Source organism: Monocercomonoides exilis, assembly GCF_001643675.1.
Source record: "Monocercomonoides exilis strain PA203 chromosome Unknown scaffold43-869231, whole genome shotgun sequence".
Taxonomy (NCBI): Eukaryota; Preaxostyla; order Oxymonadida; family Polymastigidae; genus Monocercomonoides; species Monocercomonoides exilis.
Genome location: NW_027150588.1, coordinates 542,501 through 569,961, shown reverse-complemented (window position 1 = coordinate 569,961; position 27,461 = coordinate 542,501). Strand labels below are relative to the sequence as shown.

The following is a 27,461-nucleotide window of genomic DNA, read 5'->3' as shown; positions in this document are numbered from 1 at the left end:
TGTAAATGCCAATGCAAGATTATGTTTTATTTCTCTCTCACTAAGCTATCTACAGCCTACTGTCGCTCTCCACCCATCTGAAAACCTCTCGTCGCATCAGTGAAATGTCTTTGAGATTGTTGCACTAATAATTTCTTAGATAGAAATACTTAACAAAACATGTTTTTCTGCTTTTCCCTTCGGTGAACAATGTTAGGTCCTCTTTCTTCTTCAAAAATTTTAGCCACTTCTCTTTCCTTTTCATATTTCATAAATAATGATTGAATTCTGTCCATTTCATGAGCATCGCTTCTTCTTTTGGTGTCATTTTGAATGACTCATTTTTCATCTAACTACATTAATAATTGTCTACATTTCTTCCCAGATAATAACAAATTTTCTTCCACAGCACAAACAATTCTTTTTTGCTTCTTTCCTTTCTCTTCGAATTTTCGAGTAAAAATGTTGAGCTCTGAATCACATTTCATACATATTCTTCTGTCATTTCCAAAAGAACAACGTTTGTTCTGAATTGTTTGTCTAAATTATAATAATGGAAATATAAAAAATTCAATTTTAATCGTGATAATGTCAAACATATTAAGATATGAAAGCAAAAGAAGTTTGGAACAAAATGTGAATTTTTTCATAAATCAAAAAATTATACCACAAATAGATTGTTTGGATATCCTCCTTGCGTTTCATCCTTTTGAATTCTCACTCTTATTTCCCCTTTTCTCAATCCCCAAACACGCTGGTTCTTCAATTCTCCAAGTCTCCAATTGTCGAATTGAATGAACGTTGATCCATGTGGGTGATTTTTTTTGATATCATAAAAATTTCCGACGTTTGATCAAGAAAATTTTTCTATAAGGGTTGTATTAATTTGAAAGTTTTTTTAATATATTATTCGAAAATGTAGTTTAATATTTTATATTTATTAATTAATTGTAGATTTGAATTTGTTTTTTATACTTTTTATTTCATATTTTCAAAAAATAGAAAATGTTATCCAAAAAATATCAAAACTTCAACACACAGACAAAACATAAGTTTGCCAGTTTAAAAAATTAATTAACAATTATCACAAAAACATAATCATTCTTCTTCTTCGAAAAAATATGTGTAACAAAATTTCTGAAAAGAAAATTTGAAATTTGTTTTTAAAATTTTATAATAATTTGCTGAATATATCATATTTTCAAAATCAATTGCATTATAAATGTGTTATTGTGAATAACATTTATCAAAAAAACAATGAGTTGTGTTTGTTTTACTAAATAAAATGAATTTCCAAATAAACTGATCAAAAAATGTTATTGAAAATTTTTGTTTTAAAAATGCAAAGGAAAAGGCAATGCAATTCAAGAAGTTCATTTTCAGATAAATTTTAAACTTCCTAAGCATATTTATGATTTCCTCGCAGACATCCATTCTTCTTCCTTCTCATCTTCCTCAAGCTTCTTCTTCAACGACACTTCTTCCACTTCCTCCTTTTAGGTTCAACCATCTGTTGTATGACTGATAACTTCGCCCACTGCCTTTCTTCAATTATTGTTTTGAAACAATTATTCATCTTCTAAATTCACCAACAACTCCGTATCAATTGATGATAAATATTCTTCTGACTTATAATTTGATCCATAATTTAGACAGCTTTTGGTTCATCGAACCGCTTGCTCAGCCTCAAAGACAAAACAATCATACGAATAGTGCAACACAAGTCGCAGCTTGCAACTTGGAGATGAGGAGAGGTTGAGCTTCTAGCTGATAATACTCGGATCTGAAAGTTTGATACTGAGCGACTTCGAAATACTGGGCGAAAAGGTTTGTTACATATTTTTACTGACAGAGTGCACAGACTACAGCATTGTGAAGGGAAGCAAAATGATTTTTGATCATATACAGAAGTCGAGTTGAGAAGGGGAGCAGGTGAAGATTGTGGGAGTGGGAAGATGCGAAGCAGAGAAGGAAATGAGGAACCAAACGAAGGACAAAGAAGAATGTGTTGCCACAAAGCTGGAGGCAGGGGCTGTCCTGTTGATTCATGATTCGTGCTTCAAGGAAGACACTGTTTCAAATAATGGAGGCAGGAACAAAGCTCTGGCCTGGGCAGAGGGGTGTTGATGGGGGAGGCAGATGCCACCAGGCAATTTGCCCTCGAGCACGTGATGTTTGCCAGATGCAATACGTGGAAGGGCAGAAAGGTGTTTGCGTCAGGGAGTTAGATGAAGGCAGAAATGGATGCAGATCATTTCAACTGGAACATGCCCAGCGTGAACCTGAGCGCCCTCGACGAGCTTAGAGGATTCGAGCTGTCCACAGCCGGCCCCCATCTCCCCTTCTCCATCCTCAACTTCCACTTCGCCTGAAAGACGCCTTCTTCGGAAAGGATGTTTTTTTCCGGTACTCCTCCATCCCCGCCCAGATCAACGAGTCCCTCCTTTCCATCGACTTCACACAGCACTCCCTCGATACAAACACCTCAAACTGTTGTTCCGACTCCTTCCATACGGATCTTGATTTGGATTTCGATGCAGATATCGAACTTCTCCCCTTCATCACCTTCTAACGCGCCCAGCAGATATTCGTCTACCAAGACATCGTCTCCTTTGCCCGCCGTGATGCTCCCCGCTTGCCTCCTGCGCTTCACTCTTCACAGCCGTACTCCACATCGCACCTTCCATCAGCAACGCATCCTGAATCTTTGCCTCCTTTTTCTTCGACACCCATATCTCCCTTGCTGACGTGAAAGTCGATTGAACCTCTGGAAATCTTGTACCTGTTCACTTCGCCACATCTTTCTCATCGCTGTTGTAGCTATTTTCAACAACTGCATCCTCACCAGCTGTCGCTTTTCCTTCGTATTGTCCCACTCTTCCTTCTACTGACTCCTTGGCGGATCCCTTGCTGTACACACTTCCTTCTTCTTCTGCTTCTTCTGTTCCAAATCAGCAGGGAAGCCACTTCAGCATGACCCACTCCTTCTTTACTGCCATCTTGCTCAATCCACTCTGCAGTAACATATCCAAGTGAAACAGCAGTACAGCGAGTGTAACAGCCAAAAAATCCATTGCCCAGAGCGGTGTTCCATTTTCCCTTGGAAGCACAACAGTTTTCCGAATAGCTCTTCAGCGATTCATAAGTGATGCTCAATAAGCAGAAGTATTTCGCATCTGCAACATGGCTTCTTCAGCAACCCATTAGGCAACAACGAAATGGACTTCACTAATAGCACTCAACATGGAATTTTTATTTGAAATGACTCTCTTTCTCTTGGCCAGAACAGCAAAGCTGTTCGCATTTTCCGCACCATCAAGTCCAGCGAGCACAGCTGAAGCATCAGGTCGTTGTCTTCTAGTTGTCCAGCACATTCACCGTAGCAACAAGTTAAACATCTCCATTTCGATATTCTCCTCCTGCAACCCTATCACCAGATCAATTATCAACTTTTGCTTCGGAAAAACAGCAACTTTCTGCAGATGACCCCTGCATTGCAAAAATATTCGCGGAAGGTATTGTTCCAGGTGTGAGAAGCCATATTTCTGAAACACAACACAAAATGCAGCTAATTTAACAATCTGTTAGGAGGATGAGATTGAAAAGAAAAAAGAAGAAGTGAAGGAAGGGAAAAAGAAGATATGATAAAAGAAATAATAATGATGATAAAGATGAGAAATAGAAGAAAAAGAAATATGATTCGATTTTGATAAAGATGAGATAAATGTGGAAGACATATTGATGAGAGATGAGAAAAAGGAAAAGAGAGGCAAAGCGGGTGTGAGAACAATGGAACATTAGCAAAATAAGAGCAGAGAGAAGCGAAGATACTGGATGAAGCAAATTCAACAAAAAGTGAAACTCATTTATCGTAGGAGGAAGCAAAAGAAAAGAAACAAAAATTCCGCAAAGCTTCAACAAGACGCAGAAGAGTGAAGATTCAGCATATGAGCGAAATGAGAAAGTATTTAGAATGTGCAAATTGAGAAAGAAAAGAGAATAAAGAACTAATTTCTAATGTGTTGAAAGAAAGGAGAGGAAGAAGAGGGAGAAGAAGAAAAAGAGAAGAAAGAGAAGAATTGTGTCTTGATATATTCCTTTCTGTTTATATTTCTCTTTCTTTATAATTTTCTTCTTATTCTCTAAAAGATAAAGAAGAAGAGGAAGAAGAAAAAGACAAAAACAAATGAGAAGAAGAGGAAAGAGAAGGATAGATATATTTTGGATATTTTGAATGAGAATTAATCTTCATAAAAGAAGAAGTCGAAAATGAAGGAGATGAAGGAGAAGAAATAAATGTGGAAGTAGTTAATGAAGAAGTTGGAGAAGAAGAAGAGAAAGTTATTCTTGTTGAATGTGATTGTAATGTTGAAGGAGAAGAGGGAGTGGTTTAATTGGATAATCGTTACAAATGTGACTGGGCAAATATTCGTTTGAGAAAAACTGTTTAATGATGAATAGAGAAAGTTAAAGAAAGGAAAGAAGGAGTTTTCCTTTGGACAACAAATGGTATCGTCTGTATGAAATTTAATTAGAAATATAGAAAAAAAGATATTTGAGGAGTGGTGAATAAAATAATAATGATTTTCTATGACTGAAAAGACGAGGATTAATCGTTTCGCTTCAATTCAACTTCATCCGAACTTCCACACTTTCTCCAATTGTTGCTTTCTTTTCTTCTTCAACTTTATCTAAACTCCATTCTTCCATTTGGTTATCACACAACCAATTTACAGACAAATCAGCTCACTCAAAAATCTCGAACTTATGTTCTGCACCTTCTTCAGAAGCCCATCGGGTTGAACACGCTCTTTCAGGGCGTCTTTGATAGCCAGCAATGCGTTGCTTTGTTGCCAAGATGATTATCCACATATTCATTGTTAGCTGTATGCCCGTTGGTAAAGATTTATTAATAGAAATTCCAATTGCTTCTGTTCTGCATGTCCAACAGCCGAATTTTCTTTCTGAGTGATGTTTCCCATGAAGGCGAACAAGGGCTCTTTCACAGAAGTGACAAGGGATTCACACACAAAATGCACATCCATTCTTCATGCTCCTTCGCACACTTTTTGGATAACAAAGAAGCAGATGAACTTGGTGAAAAAAATAAAAAGCACGTGTTTCTTCGGAGATATGCAAGTGTTGTCAGAGTAATTGATGAACATAACGAGAAGAATGGAGCAGAAAGTACTGAAAATGAAAGTGAATAATATCAGCGGTATTTTCAAAAGGAATATTTGGATAAATTGATTCGAAACAGAAGGAAGAGGAGCTATAAATTGAAAATGAAGTGGGAAGAGCTTTTTATTCGAAGAATAAAAAAAGAAATGACAAGATTGAATCAGTTGTTCTGATTGATTGTTGGTTCCTTTTAAACACAATTTCCATTTGATGAGTCCGTTAAACTGCACGGCTGTAACTGAAACTTGGTGATTAATTTTTAGCTGGATAAACAAAAAACTCATTGGATTTTATTTGAAATAATCAAATTTCAAGTATTCGTGCGATTATGAATGTTCTTTTTCAAATTTTTACTTTATAAAGTTATGTTTAACTTGTTTGGAAATAGTTATTTTCCTTTAAAAGTTTGATTATTCTTTCTTTTTCAAAATATTTTTTTTAAACTTGATCAAAAATTCTTTTTCTTTCAAAACACAAAGGTATGTTTTTTTTTTTTAAATAAAACAATAAAACAAATATATATTACAGTTTAAAAAGCTAAAAACTCAAAAATTCAATTAAACTCTTTGATCAATAAATACCACAAGAGATTTTATTTTTTCGATTTTTGATCTTTTTTAATGAAGTCAAAAAAAATCACCCATGTTCTTGAATTAAGAATTCCTCAAACCGCTAAATGAAGTTTTAATGATGTTTGAAACACAAATCAATTTCCAATATGACGCAATGGTCATCTCCTTTTATTCCTTTTCCAAATGCTAAATTGAATTTTTCTTTAGCAAAAGAAGGTTCTTTTTTTGCAAATACACGAACAATATCCTTCATTATTTTATTCGAACATGAGTGGGCTTATGCATTTGTAGAAAGAGCGAAAATAAACAAAGGAGCTTCTCTGAGTTTTTCCACAATTTAGGCCTGCATCGATTCCAGAATTATATCAAAATCTCCCACAATCAATGCTTCCTTTTTGTGTGATTCGTTCAGAATTTCTTTTCTCAAAATAACATCCTTGTTCTCCTTTTGATACAATTGATCTTTGGCGTTATGTGTTTCCATCAAAACTCTTCAAACAATTCGTCTTTCTTATTCATCAACAATTTCGTTTGTTTCAAATTCTGAAAGTTCTTATAAACATGGAATTATGGTTCTTCGAATTGTTTGCATTGAGTACCATAATGCTCTTCCCAAGTATTATTAAAAGCCGAACACAGGAACTTTTTCAAGAGCCCAAGCATAATTTTTCAAACAATGGCAAAATTGAGTGGACATTTTATATGCCAAAATGTGAGATCTTTCTGACTGCTCTTTTAATGGAACACTTTTATTTCTTTGTGGCAAAACAACTTCTTTCTTATCTGTTCTCGATGCAATGGATAATCTCGATGGTGCATCTAAGCGGTGTCTTTGAGCATTCGGTGCTGGGGAGATGTTTGGACGAGCTGTTTGATTTATTTGTCGAAGCTCTCTTGTTTCAACTCTTCCGTATTATTCACTCCAATTCAATCAATCTCTTGTACTCTCTTCGGCATAGGTGTAAATTGAACCACTTTTTGTGAGCACTTTTGAAATTTTTTAACTAAACGCCGTTAATATACATAATTAAACAAAGCGGTTCAAGGAGTGAAATTTCGAAATTCGATCATGAAAATTTTCAAAAAAATTTTTGATATTTTGCAACCCATAATATTTTCATTGAGATCAAAAGAATTAAAAATTCAATTTGACAACTTCACAAAGTTTAAAGCAACTTTGCAATGAAAAGGCCAAAGAAGAACTAATTTTTTATTGTTTGTCTTGGAGTATTTTCCTCTTATATTTCCTTTATATCATAATTTTTAACTGATTAAATAGTTGGATTTATAAATAGCGTACACTCAATAATAGTTGTTGTTAATCAAGCAAAATCAAATAAAGCTATTAATGAAATACGTTTGGATTATTGTTTATCAATGTTTCTTATTTTTAAAAAATAGTTATAAAATATTTATCATTCTTATTTTTATTTCCTTAATAAACAATTGATAAAATAGAAGTTGAATTAAACGCTGCTTTTCAAAAGACGGAAGCGATTCTGGACGAAAGAGATGACACATAAAGTGAATTGATGGATCTAACAAAAACAAAGTTAAAGTTAAAGATGCTGAAAAAGGAATGATTATTTCCTTGTCATTTTCTATGCATCTTGGAGGAACATGGAAAGAAGAAGAACAACTGACGAGATGATTGTATGCACAGTGAATTTGAAGCGAGAAATGTTGAAAGAAGAGAGAATGAAGAAATAGCTTGTTAGACAAAGATTGTTAGTCACACAGGAACTTGATCATTGAGTTTAGGATCTATGGAATGTTGGGTAAAGAGAAAGAAAAAGAAGAGTCATGAAGTGAAGAAGTTGCTGCGGGAAAGAAAAAGGTTTTGAGGAGTGTTTGCATGCGAAAAAATCTTTATGTAAAAATTGGAGGAATGTCTTTGAAGTATCTGTTTCTAATGATAGAATTGAAAGCAACTGCATGTTTCAGAAGAAACAGAATAGAAAACAGAGTAAAAAATGGGAGAAGTGAAAAGAGATAGGATGATATGTGGCAGGTTGCGGGGAATGAAGATGAAGCTGAGGAAAGGATGAGCCTTTTCGAGGCAAGAAATGAAAGAGGAGGTAATAATGGATGATCACAAACCACATCAAACAGCAGCGAAAAAAAAGCAGACGCAATTGACGATAGAGGCTGTAAGATTTTGCTTTCAGAAATTCGAGGAAAGGAGATTGAGATGGTCAAGGGGAATTTTGAAGCAATAGAGCTTTGCTGAACGAGAAGTGAAGAAGGATAAAGAGGAGGAGAAAACTCAGAGGTTAAGACAAGGAGGCAATTGAAAGTGGTATGCAGTAAATATTCAAAGAAACTTCATTTGTTTGATCAGATTACGAAATCTTTGATTTCTTAATTACAAACTCGTTTATCTTAATTTTTTTGAATTTTTATTTCATTGCTGTTGATTTTTTCAAATTATCTTTATCAATTCATTTTTGTTTTTTTAATTGCTTTTTTTTGCAGCGCTATTTTTATTTCATCCATGTTTCTGAAAAGAGTTGATGAATACAAGAAAAACACAGGAGAAGCAAAGTATGCATTTTATTTAGAAAACAGTCAAGCTAAATTAACACATTTGCGAAAATTATGAATTGAATTTTTGGAAATCAGCTCTTATAGACAACTTTAAGTTCAACATAAAGCATTTTTTTGAAATATTTTTGAAGAAATGAATTCGTTAATAAAAAGTTTGTGAATGTGAAATGAAAATCAATAATTAGCCAAAATAATCAACGAGCTTTTTGAAAAACGATTCTGTATGGTGCAGATATAGAGTACAGCATCCTCGTGGGGAGTTATATGAACCTTTAGGTTATACGGCTGCAGAGTCTCTGAGCTGGCGGGGAAATGGGGCAGCGATTCATCTATCTGAGGGCTGTTCATGCTCATGGAACATGTATGTGATGCCTCTTTCTACGCGCTGTGCTGGAAATGTGTTGTGGTGGGGTTGCGTGAGCGGGCATGTGGGGCAGCTTGGTGTCGGTGGGTGTCACCGTTTCCTTTCAGAATGTTATCTAATCTGCCAGGCTGGTGGAGGTGTGCCATTTTGTTTGCCTCACGAGGGAGCTGTTATCGTGTTACACCTTCTGCATGTCTTTTTTTTCGTTTTTTATTTCTCAGCAGGGCGTAGCTGGGGATGTTTCGCCACAGAAGAATTTTTCGATGATCCGGGTGCCTGGGTTTGCCAAAACAGCGGAGAAGGGGATGGGAGCAATGGAAACGGAGATTGGGAGGGGTGCAGCGTGGAGACGAGGGGCTGCAGCAGAACTTTGTTTTTTCATCTCAACGGCAGTTATTGGCAGCTGTGGCTGTGCCAGCACAAGTACGAATGATTTTATTGGATGACCTTCTTCAGACCTGGGATTTGCCGTTATTTCAGCAAGCAATAATATTTCGACTCCAACTGCCAGCTCATCACAGTGAACAGCGTTGCTGATTAAGAAGAAAGAGTATTCGTCTCAATAACACTCACTGTCTTTCCTTTCTCTGTTATTATAACATTTTTCTACACACCGATCGTTGCTATTTCACTCTCATGCCTTCTGATAAACACTTTGATTGCAGAGCTCAGCTGCATTATGTTTATCCCCGCTACACACCTTCCCGCCTTGCACGCATCTGCCTTTGGTCATTCCATCCATTTCACTTTAATCATTTCCTTTCATTCTTTCATTTTGATCCTTCAATCATCACTGAAACGCCTGCGAATAAAACTGATAATGAAATAGATAAATACTTAAACATATGTCCACAATTCCAATGATAAACAAGTTTATGTTGCAAATATTTAACATTAATATAGAAACAAATACAAAAGCAATGAAAAAACAGTGATATTCTTATAAACAAAAAATTAATATGCAAACATCATGTTTATCATTTTAGGTATTTGCAATTGCAAAACTCACGATGTCCACATTTATGTGTGTACAAATGCATAATTAAAATATTGAATAATTTAATAATAACTGTATTAAAAACTGTGAAAGTGAAAATACTCCAAGACAAACAATAAAAAATTAGTTCTTCTTTGGCCTTTTCATTGCAAAGTTGCTTTAAACTTTGTGAAGTTGTCAAATTGAATTTTTAATTCTTTTGATCTCAATGAAAATATTATGGGTTGCAAAATATCAAAAATTTTTTTGAAAATTTTCATGATCGAATTTCGAAATTTCACTCCTTGAACCGCTTTGTTTAATTATGTATATTAACGGCGTTTAGTTAAAAAATTTCAAAAGTGCTCACAAAAAGTGGTTCAATTTACACCTATGCCCTCTCTTCAAGTGTTTTTATGTCATTTAAATTTTTAAGGTGTTGATTTCAAAATGTTGAATCGTTGAAAAATCAACTGAAAGTTTTCTCAGGTCTCCAACTATTATTTTCTTTTCATTTTTAATGATTTCTCCTTTTTCTGATTTTTACTTATTGCTTTAATTCTTTTATTGTTTTGAACACTCATCCAAAAAGAACAATTGTGTTGTGGATTTGACAACAGTTCTTCATCAAAATTTATATCACTTTCATTCATGCAAAATTCATCATCACTCCGCTCATTTTGATCACATCCATTTTCAGTTCTTTAAATATTTGAATTGTCATTTTTCGTTCACAGACTGTTCAAATCTTTTTTTGTCTTCTCATTTCTTTTCCCAACTATTTGAAATAACTTTTGATTTCAAATAAACTTTGATTTTCGAGGAAGCAAAGTCTGTTGATAATTTGAACAAACCAAAACTTCATTCCCTTCATAAATTTTTTCATTTGATTGTGCACTATCGGAAATTAAAGGTGTATTAGTCTTTCTTGATTTTCAATTGTAACAACAAGTTTTCTTGGGTCCGCCTCTTGGTTGTTATGTTGTGATGGAGGCATTTGTTGGAAGTTTTGCATCAATTTGATATGTTAAATATGTTTTGTCATTTGATAAAATATATATATATATAGGGTGGTCCTAAATATTTTGTAAAAATTATTAATTATGGCACAAAAATTGATATGATAAAAAATCTTTCATAAAAATAATTACCATTATAAGTTGTAATTAATTGCAATCGTCTTGTCCATCAATCAAATTCTTGAAAAATCATATAAGTTCAAAAATTTAGAAAAATATTCATTTTCAAGGAATGAATTGTTCGGTTATTCGGAAGCTCCAAACTGCAACAAATTGAAGCTTATCATATATTTGATCACCTTCAAACTGATAAATGTAAAATGAATTCAGTTTTATCGAAATTTTTTTGATAATTCATTTTCAATTTCCCATTTTTAATAATTTTTGCAAAATATTTAGGACCACCCTATATATATATATATTCAAGAAGAAAATTGGTGATATACGTTTTAAACTTTTTTTCTCACGTCGCTCAGGGCAACTTCAAAGTGCGATATTTAAATCTTCCATTCATTGAACAATTGTTTAAAGATATTTGGAATAATAAAAATTAATTTTGATGAACCCTAAGAATAATTTTCAGATGCTGTTTAATTATTTTGATTATTTGAACTTTCAGAGGTGTTTATTTCTATATCGCTGATATGATATGAGTATTCAATTTAATAATATTTTCACATGTTTTGCGTTTGTATTAAAATTTTACCTCGTTAATGTTATTTGACAGAAATGAATTTTTGCTAATGATTTAACGATTCAGAGAATGAATTAAGTTCCAAATTCAACGCAAAAATGTAGAAAAATAAGCCATTCTTGCACATGAATAGGTGTTTATATTTTTTTTATTAGTTTTGATTCATATTAGTTTTTGCTTTTTCTTTTCGGTTTTTTGATGAAAATAATTGGGCATATTGATTGTGAGAATAGGAAATGGAATTAACAAGAGACTTTAACAAAGATGATTTGTTCAAATCACATAGCGATAATGTTGATTAAAAGAAAATGGAAGAAGTGGGAAAGTGCTCACCAAAAAAATGTGATTGGAACAAGAAAAAAAGTTACAGGAAGCAGAGAGAAAGAGATATGAAGATGAAAAGACTATTTTGGAATAAATTGAAAGAAGTGAGATGGATAAAAGAAATGCTTTTAAGTTTTGATGAAATGATTGGTTATTAGATGAAAGAGAATTTTAAAAACACGAAAGATGAAGTTTCGAAAAAGATAATTGTTCATTGAAGTGTCTTTATTAACATGGTTATTCTATTTCCCTTGAAATGAAGATCAAAATCCGCCTTTGCCGTGCAGAGTTTAATAGTTCCGATTATTTATTTATTGGTTTTGAACATTAGAATATCTCCTTTCAATGAGATTGAGTTGTGACTGAGGCAACAGCTGAAAGGTGGAGTGAACATGAGAACTTGATCAAATTAGGGGATTTTGAAATGTCAAGAAGTAAATATTTGTGAATGACAAAATTTCACACTTATTTGAGGGTGAGTGCAGGACTGTAGAGACGCAACACGCGAGGAGCATCGTCCAGGAAAGCATTGACTACACGGTGCATATGAACGAAAATGGATATCAGAGTGATCAGAAAGAACTCAAGCGGAAAGAGCTGAAGGAGGAATGGATACTGAGGCTGGATTAGTGTGACATATGGGTGATTCTTTTTGAAAAGTCACAAATGTTTAATTTTCAAATAAAATTAAATTTTCATATTTTGTTCAAATTTCTGTTTTCACAAGCTAAACTTCACTAATATGGAATCCATCACTTGAAAATGCTATTTCAAACATTCTTGAAAAGATTTGTGAGCTGAAACAGAAATTTGAACAAAATATGAAAATTTAATTTTATTTGAAAATTAAACATTTGTGACTTTTCAAAAAGAATCACCCATATGTCACACTAATCCAGCCTCAGTATCCATTCCTCCTTCAGCTCTTTCCGCTTGAGTTCTTTCTGATCACTCTGATATCCATTTTCGTTCATATGCACCGTGTAGTCAATGCTTTCCTGGACGATGCTCCTCGCGTGTTGCGTCTCTACAGTCCTGCACTCACCCTCAAATAAGTGTGAAATTTTGTCATTCACAAATATTTACTTCTTGACATTTCAAAATCCCCTAATTTGATCAAGTTCTCATGTTCACTCCACCTTTCAGCTGTTGCCTCAGTCACAACTCAATCTCATTGAAAGGAGATATTCTAATGTTCAAAACCAATAAATAAATAATCGGAACTATTAAACTCTGCACGGCAAAGGCGGATTTTGATCTTCATTTCAAGGGAAATAGAATAACCATGTTAATAAAGACACTTCAATGAACAATTATCTTTTTCGAAACTTCATCTTTCGTGTTTTTAAAATTCTCTTTCATCTAATAACCAATCATTTCATCAAAACTTAAAAGCATTTCTTTTATCCATCTCACTTCTTTCAATTTATTCCAAAATAGTCTTTTCATCTTCATATCTCTTTCTCTCTGCTTCCTGTAACTTTTTTTCTTGTTCCAATCACATTTTTTTGGTGAGCACTTTCCCACTTCTTCCATTTTCTTTTAATCAACATTATCGCTATGTGATTTGAACAAATCATCTTTGTTAAAGTCTCTTGTTAATTCCATTTCCTATTCTCACAATCAATATGCCCAATTATTTTCATCAAAAAACCGAAAAGAAAAAGCAAAAACTAATATGAATCAAAACTAATAAAAAAAATATAAACACCTATTCATGTGCAAGAATGGCTTATTTTTCTACATTTTTGCGTTGAATTTGGAACTTAATTCATTCTCTGAATCGTTAAATCATTAGCAAAAATTCATTTCTGTCAAATAACATTAACGAGGTAAAATTTTAATACAAACGCAAAACATGTGAAAATATTATTAAATTGAATACTCATATCATATCAGCGATATAGAAATAAACACCTCTGAAAGTTCAAATAATCAAAATAATTAAACAGCATCTGAAAATTATTCTTAGGGTTCATCAAAATTAATTTTTATTATTCCAAATATCTTTAAACAATTGTTCAATGAATGGAAGATTTAAATATCGCACTTTGAAGTTTTTATTTCTGTTTTTCTTTTTTCAAAAAAATAGATCAAAACTCTAACGAAAGTGTGATTTCAGAAAGGATCAGCCATATCATTAATAAAGATCAAAATTTTGAAAAAAATAATTCCATTGTGGTATTTATTGCAAAAAGAGTTTTTTTTTGTGGGTATTCAGCTTTTTAACTGTGTATTTGTTTGTTTTGCTTATTAACATGATAAAACACACCTTATTGTTGAATTATGAATTTGTTGATCAATTAGAAATACTAAATTTTCATTAACTAAAAGAAAAAGAAAAAAAGAAAATATAAAAAGTAAAAGAAAAAGAAAAAGAAAAAGAAATAATTGAAAGAAAAAGAAAAAGAAACAATTAAAAGAAAAAATAGAAAAGGAAAATATCATTCAAAAATATGAAAATGTGAAGTTTCACAAAATTCGAAACTGTACAAATAATATTTAAATAACAATGAAAAATATGATTGAAGTAGTCTGAAAAGATTGTTTTGAGTTTATTTAGTTTATCAATATTAACTTATGAAAACAATAAGTTTTTTTCTTTGTTTTCTCTTCGATTAAAGGATCTCAAACAAATCGCACTTCCAGCTGAAAGTCTTGATAGTTTCAGGTTATAAATATAAGAAATGTTGGAGAATCAACTATCGATAATCACAACTGATTCAATCTCATCTTTTTTCTTCGAGTTCTTCCAATAAAACGATTTTCTAACTTTCTTTTATATCCGCTGCTTTTCTTCCTTTTGTTTTATCTCTGTCTCACCAAAATCCTCTTTTGAAAATGTCTCTGTTTGAGTCAGCATATCTCAGAACTTTTTCATCATTCTTTAAGCAATAAAAAAAAAAACTTGATCTCTTTCCAAATATCTAAATAACTTTAACAACTTTTTCAACTTAAGTTTGTCAATCTTCATTTCACAATTGACTAATTTTCCATCGCCATTGACAACTGCACCCTGAGTTTAATCCTTTCAGCACTGCAAAGCAAACAAACCTCCTCTTGAAGCATTATTTTTCTAATCACCAAGTTCAACTTATTTAGCGTGATTGATGAGGTGAGCGAAAGAGGAAAAAGAAGAGAAAGCGGAGGAAATGTTAATTTTGTGTGCAGAATATGTCTGTTTGAGAAAGAGAAGTTTTCGGATTGCATTTCTTTAAGTAAGAATATTCTCATTAGCTATTTTTGGAATCAATGGGATGATAATAATGGGCTGAAGGAATTAAATTTCAAGGGAAGAGATAGAAGAAGAAGAAGAAGAAGAAGAAGAAGAAGAAGAAAAGGAAGAAGATGAAGAAAAAGAAGAAGGGATATTTTCTTTTCTTTTACTTTCTCTCTCTCTCTCCACTTCACTTGCCTGAAAACTTCAATGCTTTCATCCAAACCAAAAATCCAGTGTGCAAAAAAATATTCATATGCACTATTTCGTTTCAGCGTTAGAAAGAGGAGAACATTGAAATTTGTGTCTTTCTCCGCATTGCCAATGGTGATGAAGAAATTGATACTGATTGTTAAGCGATGGAAATAAGAATAAAAAAAATGTGTAAAGAAAGAGACAAGTATCTTTCTGCCAGTTTATCTGGTTCATCCATTCATCATCCCCAAATCACCAAATCATCTTTTTTTCTTCCTTTCTCTCTTTTTCTTCTTTTGCTGCATTGCTTTTCTCTTTCCCCATATTTTTTCCTCTCCAAATCACGCATTCCTCTATTCATTTCCTTATTCAAAACACTCTCACTCTTCTCATCTCCTTTTCCTGCCTCTGCAGGCACGATCTGTCTAAGCATCAAAGCCAAAGAAACCATGTTAGACCTTGGCCATTGCTCTCTTTTCATACTGTGGATTAAAAAAATAAACGAATTTAAAAAATAATATGAAAAAATCAATTTTCTCTCAAATTTCGCAAACAGAAAAGAAATGCACACACCTCTCCTCCGTCCTTTTTTACTTTTAAAATATATATTCTCGATTTTCAGACCTTTCCTCAAACGAGAAAAAAATAAATTTTCATCTTTGGTTGATTCAAAATTTGATTCTGCAAAATGCTCGTGAATGATTCCACAAATTTATGCCATCCACTTGGGTGCTTGATTTTGAGAAAGATGTTTTTTCTTTTCAATCATTCCTCAGATAATTCGCATTTTTATGATAATGTTCGATTCTTCCAACTTTTGAAAATTGAAAAATAAAATTAAAATTTCAAAATGAAAAAAATGGTTAGGGTCATCTTTTTATTGGCATTTTTTTCTTTATTGGCACTTTTTTTTTAATAAAAATTAATCTGACCCACAAATGATATTTAAAAATATATTTTTGGTATATATACAAATGTGAAGTATTCTAATATTTGAATTTTGAAAGAAATCCAATTTCTCATGGGGGGAAATGGGAGGGGGTTCAAGTCCTTCCATTGAGCTTTCATGAGAAATTGGACTGCGCAAAGGTTTGAAAATATTTCTTATTCATTCAAAAATTTAAAAATTAATTAAAAATTCTTTAATGAGAATTAATAAATAAAAAAATATATTAATGATCCTAACCCATTTTATATACATGAAATCACTAGTGAAAAAGAAAGCTGAAGCGGCACAGAAGCGGCTGAAGGAAGCAATGTCCACATTACGTTACAGAAAATATAGTTCAAGATTGGAAAGGATTTCGCACATTGTAAATGACAAGGTTGTCAGGCTGGTCGATGGAGTAAAATACGGTGGAATAAGCAAGAAGTCATTGGAGCATGCTGTTTAAGCTATTAAAAATGGCAGGCCGATTGCAAAAGTTGGGCACCCGCCAATTATCAACGGCGAAAAAGAAGAGCAATTCTTAGAAGAAGTTCCAATAGAATCTCGATCTGGGACAAGTCTCACGTTACGAAAAGCGCGCGATCTGGTTTGCAAATGATATTTAAATTGTATATTAATTGGTATTTTGATGGAAAATATTATAAACGATAGTGAAGAAGAAGGAGAAAATGAAGAAAAGAAGAAAAAGACTGTAACTTTAAAGAGAGTTTACGCCTTCATAAAGCGCCATCCGGAATTAAAGTCATCGCTTCCAGAGCAAGTTGACATCAACAGACTTACAGCATCTTGTCAGAAAATCCTAAAGCCGCGGTATACAGAATTACAATCATTACACGATGAAAACAAATATCCAGAATAATTAATCTTCAATTTTGACGAATCTTCGCTTCGCATTCCAACTTCTTCACGTGGCATTGTTGTTCATACCTCAGATGAGCAAGATGGGTTCAAAAAGACTGCCAAAAAGACGCAGAATGCATCTCTCGTTACCAGAGAAGCTGCTGATGGTTTCTCGCGTCCGTCTATTGTGCTGTGGCCGAGCGCAAATCTTCCGAAAGAACTGACAACACTGTTGACGCCGTCGCTTGACATTTGGCCAAACACAAACGGCTGGATGGACAAAACAGCATTCAAAAATACGCCTTAACAGTTCTGCTGCCAGTTATCATTGACAGAAGAAAGCGAATTCTTAAATAAACTCATCGTTGCCTTCTTCTCCTGGACTCGCACTCATCACGGGCTGATCCAACTACATGGAGACAGTTTAAAGACGCAGAAATTGATGTCGTCACCTTCGTTCCTCATACCACACATATCGTTACCGCTGAACTGAGGCGTATTTGCAGTGATGAAGTCAGAGCTTTCAAACAAATACAGCTCTCCATCATCCACCTCCTCATCTTCAAAAAGAACAGCTGTTGCAGATGTGTTACCACAAGTCCTTCACACAGCATTCACCACATCGGTGATCAAAAAAGCCTTCATTAACAGCGGAGTCCTCAGCAATGGATCAAGATCGGTTCTTATGAAGCTTCCTCAGTCTTCTATATACTTCATTCCTTCTCATTCACATTGTTTCGACTTTTTCGGAAAAGAAATAACAAAAGAAAAGCTTCTTGATGAATGGGATAAGGAAAATGAAAAACACAAGATAAAAATTGAAGAAATTGCAGAAAATGAAAAAAAAATTGAAGAAGAAGAATTGCCTTTGGAGAAAAAAGTGAAAAGGAAATTCAGAAAAATTAAGAATGATGACGATGAAACAAGTGATGAATTTGACCCCTTTGAACGTGAAAATGGAAAAAGAAAAGTAAGAAGAGTAATTGATTCGAGTTTTGTATTTTTTGATGTGTTTTTACCTTTTTTTCATTACAAAAAATTTTGGTGCCAATAAAGAAAAAAGTGCCAATAAAAAGATGACCCTATTAGACAGCCTCCTTTTTCTTATCATGCTCATGAAGTTGTGAGAACTGATAATAAAAAATAGGTTAAACAAAGCGGAAATGAATACGACCAATTGACAAAAAGAATGAATCGGAAAACAGTCAAAATAAAATGGAAATATGTCAAAATTATTTTGAAAAGTTCCGTTAGTTTAATCTTCTAATAATATTAATTATTCATATTTTCATCAATTTTCTGTTCACACTCACGAAACTTCACTCAAATGGAAATAATAACATTGCTAAAATGATGTTAACATGATAGCGAGATTTGGTGATTTGGTATGAAAAATTGATGAAAACATTCATTTTTCAAATTTTCCTGAAAATTAAACAAAATGAACTTTTCAAAAAAATTTTGACATATATCGCTCACTTTTCTTAAAGAAATAGAATAAACTAACAATTTTTGCTTTTTCTGGAACACTCGACTAAAATGTGTTAATAAAACAAATATTATCTCAACTTCGTGTTTTTTTTTCTTTTTTTTTTTTAAATGACCGACAGGTGCAAAAAGTTGCGAGTCGTGTTGCACGGGTCTGACATTTCCAAAAAGAATATTGTATCAATGATAAGATAAACTTTTCGAAAAATTGCATTCAACAATAATTATTAATTTTATATTCCCATTTTAAATTTTAAATTTAATTCTTTTTTGCAAAAATTAATCGATTATTCTTCGAGTAAATTATATATGACGTTGGAGTACAAAGGAAATGATCCCCTAAAAATTCTAGGATTGACAGATCTTGGAGCAACAGATTCAGACATTAAAAAAGCTTATCGAAAGCTTGCACTAAGATTTCATCCAGATAAAAATTTAGATAATCAAGAAGAAGCAGCAGCATCATTTAAAAAAATACAGTCAGCCTATGAGATGTTAAGTGATCCTATTAAAAGACGTTGGTACGAAGATCATCGTGATGAAGTCGAAAAAGGATGTGACGAAGAAGATGACGATAAAAATGAATTAGATTTTCCTTTTGACGTCTCTACATATTTAACTTCGTCGTGCTATCACGGGTATGGAGATGATCAAGATGGATTTTATGCAGTTTACACAGAAGCTTTCAAAGAAATTTCTCAATGGGACGGCTCAGGTTCTTCAATGCCTGAATTTGGAAATTCAAAAACAAATGATGCAGACGTAATAGCTTTTTATGCTTTTTGGAAATCTTTTAAAACAAAGCGCAATTTTTCTTGGAGAGACAAGTTCGACACACGTCGTGCAGAAAACCGTCAAGTGAGAAGGGCAATGGAAAAAGAGAATGAAAAAGAAAGAGTGCTCGGGAGAAAAGAAGCTAATATGCAGGTTAAACAGCTTGTTGAATTTGTATTTAAGCACGACAAGCGGCAGGAAAAAATTCAGCGAAAGAGAAGAGAGAAAGAAATAAAGAAAGCCAAAAAAGCAGAGGAGAAAAAAGCTAAAGCAAAGGAAAGGCAAAAAAGAATGCACGAACAAATGATGCAACAAGCAGAAAAAGAGAAATGGTTTGGATGGGACGACGATGGTGATGAGGAAAGAGAGGATGATGATGAGCTTGACTTTGAAACAGAAGATGAGGAAGAATATGAAGACGGAGACGAAGATGAAGAATTGGAGTTTTTCATTAAAAGTGAAGGAATAAACTTCGAAAAGCGAAGAAAAAAGCAAAAAGCAAACGAAGAAAAAGCAAAATTTGCAGAAGCAAATGATGAAGCTTTGTTCGATATAGAAGCAGATGATACCGAAAATGACGACAGCAATGTTGAAAGCAAGTCTTTTGCCAAAGACAAACATTCAAAAGACAAAAAATCAAATAAAGGAAGAGCGAAAGATGAAGAAATTCCATTGTTCTGCCAGTGTTGCCGTAAGGAATTTAAATCATTACAACAGTTTGTTTTATTGTGTTGATGAATTGAATTGTTTGTTTCTTTAATATCAAATTTTTTTTTCTAATATCTTTCAACAGATTGACTAATCATTTTCAATCTAAAAAGCACCAACAAAACGAAAAGAAAACAAAGACGAAGCAAAATACAGATACGTCAAAAGTTTCATCCCAGAAAAGGGAAAGGAAATTAGAGGAAAACGAAGAAGAAGAAGAAGAGGAAGAGGAAGAAGTGGAGGTGGAGGAAGAGGAAGATGTTGAAGAAGCAGAAGAGAGGGAAGAAGAAGATGATGATGAAGGAAAAGAGGAAGAGGAAGAGGAAGAGGAAGAAAGAAACGAGAAAGAAATTGATGCAAGTGAAGAAGCTGAAACTGAAGAGGGCGATAGTGAAAAAGAAGGAAAAAGGAAGGAAGAATATGAAGATAAAGAAGATGACATTGAAGAAGAAAATGCATCGAATGAAAAGAAAATAGAAGAAGAAGAAGAAGAAGAAAATAATGAAGAAAAAGAAGATGATAATGATAATGATAATGAAGAAATGGCAGAAGATGAAGAAGAAATCTCTCTGCCTAAATCTACGAAAAGATCAAAGCAACGAAAGCGGTCAGGTTTTGGTTCAGAATTTATTTCATCGAGCATTCCTCAGTCATCAACTCAACCACTCTCAAAGAAAGCAAGAAAAAGAGAAAAGGAAAGAGAGAAAGAAAGATTGAAGGAGCAATTGAAGGCTGAGAAAAAGAAAAAAGAAGAAGAAGGCCGCAAAATGGAGTATGGACGGCGAAGAAGAAGAGGAGAACACGAAGAAGAAATTGTTGCATATGTATGTTTTTTTTTTATTTTTTGTTTTGTTTTTAATTTTTTTTTTTCCTTTCTTCAATACTCATATAAAAATGAATTTTTTACTTGCTTATTATGATGTTTCTTTTCCTCATTCATGCAGAGGTGCTCCGTCTGCAATGCTCCTTTTGACACTCGAAATAAGTTATTCAGTCACTTGAAAGAAACTGGACATGCAGTTCCTCTTCCACCTCAGAAAAAGAGAAAGTGATTTTTTATTCATATCTTTTCTTTTCTTTAATTCTGGATTGTTGATTGAATTATGCGTATGGGGCAAATTTTTATCAATTATTGATAAATTCCATGATTTGTTCCGTGCTTGTATATCTTTAATATTTTCTTGTGCTTTGCCTTTTAGTGACTTAAACAAATTAACAAGAAATTGGAGAATTTTTTGAACAACTGATTTGCGAGAAAAAAGGAAAAAAAGATAATCATCCAAATAATATTAATATGTTTTTGTGTTATCCGGTTGACAGTTCAAAATGTAGTATTTGGTTGGAAAATTGCAAAAGAAAATGAATGTTCAAACTACAAACATTACAGCTAAAACGACATCAAAATGCGAAGCAATTTATTCCACATTTAACATCCAAAGGCTTCGTAAAGTTTCTGTCCAGCTTATCTGTTTGTGATAAACCACAAATGAATGTTTTAATTCACTTATTTGCCAGTTGACAGAATCAGATAACCATTTTTGCAAAAGTAATAATTATGAAAAAGAAGACTTTTTGGAAATCGAAGGAAAAAAAAAGAAATTAAGAAAGAAAAAGTTTTGAAAAAGAAAAGAACTGAACCCTCGAGCTTTGGACAGTTGTATTTGAAAGAAATTTATATGAAATTAATTATTGAATTTTGTATCGTTGCTTTGACGAAAAAAAAAAAAAAATTAATTAAAATATTCTTAAATTTTGTTGGAAAAGAAATTCTTTGTTTATTTCGGTGCATACCGAAACCGTACACATTCCATAAACTGCAAAAAAAAAAATATTTAAATCAAAATAAATAAAAATGATCATATAAAAAATGAAAAAATATCTTTTAATAAAAAGGCGCCCAATAAATAATAGCAAATTATAAAGAATAGAATCGAAAAATATTCATAGCGAATTGGCAAATTAAACTCATAAAAGAAAAAAAGAGTTATAATAATTAAAATATCAAAATATTAAATAAAAAATATGGATAAAGAAAAATAAGTCGTAAAATAAAACTTCATAAACTGAAAATATCAAAAGAGGGAATTTGTTGTAATTGACTTGTTCATATTAAACGGATAGCAGGCTATCCTTATGTTGATAATCGCAATTAATAATAAAAGACGAAAACGGCAACTATTTAGATTGCCCAGATTTCATCTTATCAAATAACCTTCTTCTCTCTTTCTCTTTCTTTCTTTTTCTTTACAATTCATCCCGGAAAGATAATGAATCCTTCGTTGAAGCGGAATTTAATTCAGCAAGTGCAACAGAAATTGTAAGAGATTTCGCTCGGAGTACTTCATCAAACAACGAATCTACATCTTCCATCATCTTTTCGCTTTCTTTGCTATCTGATAACAGCTCCTCGCTGTGAAAGTCTGAGAATTTCAGTTTAAGCTCTTCTTCCAACCTCAACAAAATCTGCTCTTTTTGCATTGAAGAAGCCTCTTTCAGCATCTTTGAGGCAGCTTCTTTTGTTCTTTTAACAATTGGAGTATCTGTCAACAAAGATTCCGGCATAGCATTCTCAACAGACTCCCCTGTCACTTCTTCACACACATCCACAACTGCGTCCCTCACTGCCCTCTTCAGCTTCCCATAAATATCAAACTTCCCTCCTTTCCCATACACACGCACATCATATTCTCTGACATCTCCTTCCACAATGAAAATTTTCGTTGTGACAATCCGCCTCTCAAATCGATGCAAATTGATAAGTACACACTGTGTTTGTGCAACTTCGCCGCTCTCTCGTCGGATAAGATCCACATACACTTGCACATCTTCTGCGTCTTCGGGGAAGTTATTTACCGCCTCAAACTCCACTTTGATTTCTCCGTCCGGCCCAAACGCCCCGCTTTCTGCTCTCACTGCATCCACAACGATATTCGCCCGTGTCTTGTATGGATTCGGAATGGAAAATGGCTCAGGGGCTGATTCTTCTCCTTTGCGGAACTCCAATACGAAATAAAGATTGCGCAGCCAGGGGCTGACTGACTCATTGTGCTGTTCAATATCGATGTCTTCCATGTCTGGCTTCTCAAACATGCTTCCGTAAACAACCACATAATCAACAAACGCCAGCTTGTCTCCGGGAATTAAAATTATTTGCTCTCTGAAAACTTTCGAAGGTTTTCCCGTTTTCGCATCATAAGGCACCACTTTTACCTGATCACGCACCACGCCATTAGGTGCATCACAATAAACTCTCAGAATCTCTTCGTCTTTTTCGCGCCACAACTTTATCACTCGTACCATGCACAAATTGATTCCGCTGGTGAAGACTTTCATCATCGAGCAGTCTGCATCGTAAACTTTGCCCCCTTCCACATACTGAGGAGTAACTGTAATTTCATATTCATGCCTTTTCCTTGGGTTCGGTTCATCAGGTATTCTCACCTTGCACTCAACACCGCTTATTGTACTGGCGCTGGCAAGGGAATCTGGTATCTTGTGTATTAATTCAATAACGTCTGATCGGTTGTCTCTCCGCACAGAACGCACACGCAGTGATGACGCTTTCCCAAGTCCCACATTCTTCACATCAAGAAATACTGAGTATTCTTTCCCTTCCACTTGCCTCTTTGATGCTTCCGTCTCAAAGTTCTCTGTCACTTTGGTAATTTCAGCAACAGGAACATAACGAATAGCTTGCACACACAGATCGTAATTCATGTCAGTTGGGTCTTTCGAACGCTTCGTCAGATACACCATACGCAATCTGCCATATTCCGAATACCATCCATTGGCATTCAGCACCTCTTTGCCTCCTGACTCCAGTTGTACACATTCTCCTGGCTTGTTCATAGAAAACCCAATCAAAGTGCTTGTTTCATTCTTGTTGATATCCTTTCCTGGACTCATAAACGAATGGAACACTCCGTCTTTGTCCAGCACGAGAGAGAAATCTGATCCAATGCTCAGATCTCCTTGAGGTGCACTCCATTCTGCGCTTGCCAAATTCTGTCCGAGTTTGATCTCTGCGTACCCACGAACCTTTGAGATGTAGTCTTTTTTCCCATTTGTATCTTTAAATATAGTGTCAGAACAAAACAAAAACACTCCGATGTGGCCATCTGGTTTTCTCACATTCGCAAAATAGAAATTATCACCAAAGAAAATGTAGCTTACTGTAACCCTATCTTTGTACAGGTACAGTTGCCGATTGTTTAAGCGTTGTTCTTCGTTTATTCCAGTTGTAGTGTATGCATATACCATCTCGTTTAATCCGTTGGGATGCTTCATATATCCGTATACGCGAAGTTCATGTACAACCTGGCGTTCATCCATTTCCTTTGTCAGTATTGGCCCTTTAATCTCTCCTTTATCTTTCACTTCATACATTTTGATACGAAGCGCTCCTTTCTTCTGGAAATAGTCGCCCGCTTCGCACTCCACCACGCCAATTATGAACCTTCCGCTCATCATAGAAACAGTGAACTTAGAGAAATAGACATCGGACGGACTTTTGATTGTACCAATTTTCTTCCATGACGGTTTTCCAATCCATGGGAAATTCAGCCTGTATATTTCGATGTTGATTCGTTTAATCGCCTCCCTCAGCGTTGCTTTGGCACCGTCCAGCTTTAGTGACGTTGCCGCTTTTTCAAACACAACATATAGTTCTCCGTCAAATATCACAGTTTCAAAGCGATATTCCGCTCTCGGCTCGTTTTTGGGGTCATCTGTGATAGTTTTGAAATTGTAAAATTCTTCTTTTTCGTCTTTTTCGTTCAGCTTCAGCTTTCGCACATTGCGAATCGCAGTCATGATGACTGGCCTGTCTGAATCATGTCCTTCAGTTCGTATAGATGTGTAGAACAAAACTTCCATTTTGCCCTTTTGGATCGGAACCAGCAAAGGCTTGCAACTCGGAATAATGTTCTTCACCACCACATTTTCTCCTATTGCGCTCTCCACAATCGCGCCTTCATAAGCCTCTTCGGAATTAAAGTTCATAATCACTTCAGGAACCTCGGGAATCCATCCGTTTCGCACTACAAACGCATCTTCCAAGTATTCATATTGCGCAAACTCGTTCTCTTCCTCGTTATCCATATCCAAAAACATTCCAGTTTCCTGCTTTGGCTTTTGTAGATCCCAAGTGTGCTTTTTGATGGTCTTTTCCCATGTAAATATGAACAGCACGCTCAATTCGATGCTTCCGGCAATAGTTACTGTCTGTGTCACCTTCATGTTTCTGATATCATCCCCAGTAAACGAATATATTGCAGATAACCTCGCGCCAACTGACAAAAAGCCACGGATCCCTGCTCCGCCTTCCACATACGCCTTCAATGAAAACATCACAGACATGTCTTTGTAAATGTCTTCATTTGTCTTCGGGTTTGAAATCGGCTTCTGAGACATAGCTCCATCGGCTGCAAGTCCAAATACAATATACATTGGAATTGGTCCAGCAGCCCAATGCATTGAGAACTCAAATCCAGCCCCAATTCCCATCATTGCACATCCGTCTATAACTTCCAATTTATCGTCTATATTGAATACAATAGACCCCCTCCCATACGCATTGAATGAAAAATCTTTGTCTTTAACTTTATCAATCTTAGTATTGCTTAGCCCCTTCAGCCGATTAATCATTTCTGTTGCATCCTTTTTTCCCTGAACAATCTGTTTCAGAAGCTTTGCCTCTGTAAGAACGCCTTCTTTTGAAACTTGCATCTGAAGACCAGCAACAACTGTCAAGAATCCTTCGTTAATCGACATCTGCACCGACCAAAAGGGTGTGTTAATTCCAGCATCAATATTTTCAAACAGCCACAAGTCTTGTTTCGGGGCTACTCCTCCCATAACGTCTCTCCCATTGTTAAGCGTCATGTTTTTCATAATCTGCGGATTATCCACAATCTTAAGCAGTGTAGGAATTGTGTATTTCTTGTATCCGTCGTCAACTTCGAGACTGATTGGTTTATGTAACTCAAAAATTCTCGAAATCTTATCTTTTCCTTTTCTAAGAGCAAATACAGTATTCGTACTTGTGACTATTTCCTTATTGTTTTGTATTAAAGCAAATCGCTTCACCTTTCCTTTGTACTGATCGTGTATTTGGATCTCAAGTTCGGCATCATCGCCAGAATACTGGATATATTCTTGATTCATTGATAAAATATCGTAAGCATACAGTGTAGGTATTGTTCTAACAAATGCCATTTTCACATATGGATTGTTTCCTTCCTTCTCAACTTCTGCCACAACAATATCGTTTTCATAATTGAATTCATTATTATTACTATTGGTTTCCAGCTTATCATTTTCGTTCCTCTTTTCCAGTCGCACAATTTCATATCTTCCCTTTTGGTCGTTTGAAACTGTAACTTTAACTGTGAAAGATGCTTCATCGTCTTCACCCTTCAATTGCCTAATTTGTTCTTTAGAAAACTCCAAAATTCCTGTTTTCTCCGTTCTAGCATCGCATGACACTGATTGGAGTAGCTCGTTTTCCTTGTTCACAAAATCGAACGTCAAAGAAGCATTCAATACTTCCCCTGTTAAGTATCTTTGAACTCTCACTTTCAATCTCACAAGATCCTCAGCTCCCTCATTCTCCATACAGCTCACGTGGACTCCTAACAGCACTGCCAAAATCATAAAACTCAATCTAGAAAAATTCATCATTTTAATGTTATTCTTTATTTTTTCAACAAAAGATCAAATTGATTACCATATTTCTTTAAAAACAATAGATTGCAAAAGTGAAATTATTCTCTCCTTTTTTTAAACAAGTTATTTGCTTGACTTTTAACAATGCGCTTTGAAAAATATGAATAATTTGAATAACATGAATATTTAGAGTTTTAAACATTTAAAAATTGAATAAACAAATATTTTTGAATTATTTCACAAAGTTTCACAATCAAACATAAGTCGATAAATACTCGCAAATCTTTGTTTCTTTTGTTATCTTTTGATTTCAGTTTAATATTCTTTATAAAACTTTCATTGTGTGTGTACTTTTTTCCAAAGATAAAATATTTTCTGAAGGGAAGAATCAATATTTTGATAACTGTTTTTTTTTTTTTTTGAATGCTTGCATGGCAAAATTTTTATTTGAAAAATTACTTTTTTTTATTTTCAAATAAGATAAAAATTTTCATATTTTTATCAGTTTTTTGTTCCCACGGATTAAACTTTCCTTAATTGGATATCAAAACCTCAACAATGTTTTTATTTTCATTTTATTGAAGTTTCAAACGTGGGAACAAAAAAATTGTTGAAAATATTAAAATTTTATTATATGGGGGAGAATATTTCACTTCATTCATTTTCATTGAAAAATTATGCACTTTTCATTGACTTTTTGAGATCAAAAAACACAACAAAAATGGGCTCATTTTTTGACATTCGTGAAATGAAGGAAAACTTTGTGTTTCTATTTCAACTGCGCCAGTTTACGGATATGAAAATCAAATTTATTTTGAAATCTGAGAAAGGGAAATAAAGTTATGAGTGAAGCAAAATTTTTCAATGATAAGTGTAAAAAAAGCATGAAAGTCCGTATTTTCCCCCATGTTTGAATAACATTTTTTGTTAAAAATTCAAAACATTCATTTCGGTTTAAAACACAGTAA

At 33.9% G+C, this 27,461-nt stretch overlaps 4 protein-coding genes across 4 annotated transcripts; 3 read left to right on the top strand and 1 right to left on the bottom strand.

Annotated features, from left to right (window-relative positions):
- Positions 1-2,062: 2,062 nt before the first annotated feature.
- MONOS_12404 (uncharacterized protein) lies at positions 2,063-2,284 on the top strand (the record flags this gene model as incomplete). Its single annotated transcript, XM_067865024.1, has 1 exon — positions 2,063-2,284. The coding sequence occupies one exon, from the start codon at positions 2,063-2,065 to the stop codon at positions 2,282-2,284; it is 222 nt and encodes a 73-aa protein (XP_067722149.1).
- Positions 2,285-8,638: 6,354 nt separating this feature from the next.
- Positions 8,639-9,076, top strand: MONOS_12405 (uncharacterized protein; the record flags this gene model as incomplete). The annotated part of the gene is made up of 2 exons (XM_067865025.1): positions 8,639-8,780; positions 8,865-9,076. The coding sequence occupies 2 exons, from the start codon at positions 8,639-8,641 to the stop codon at positions 9,074-9,076; spliced, it is 354 nt and encodes a 117-aa protein (XP_067722148.1).
- An 8,760-nt stretch (positions 9,077-17,836) lies between these two features.
- Positions 17,837-21,201, top strand: MONOS_12406 (putative Hsp40). Its single transcript, XM_067865026.1, has 3 exons — positions 17,837-19,835; positions 19,913-20,651; positions 20,772-21,201. The coding sequence occupies exons 1-3, from the start codon at positions 18,655-18,657 to the stop codon at positions 20,877-20,879; spliced, it is 2,028 nt and encodes a 675-aa protein (XP_067722147.1). The 5' UTR covers positions 17,837-18,654; the 3' UTR covers positions 20,880-21,201.
- MONOS_12407 (uncharacterized protein) lies at positions 21,103-26,557 on the bottom strand. Its single transcript, XM_067865027.1, has one exon. The coding sequence runs from the start codon at positions 26,506-26,508 to the stop codon at positions 22,072-22,074; it is 4,437 nt and encodes a 1,478-aa protein (XP_067722146.1). The 5' UTR covers positions 26,509-26,557; the 3' UTR covers positions 21,103-22,071.
- Between the last annotated feature and the right edge of the window lie 904 nt (positions 26,558-27,461).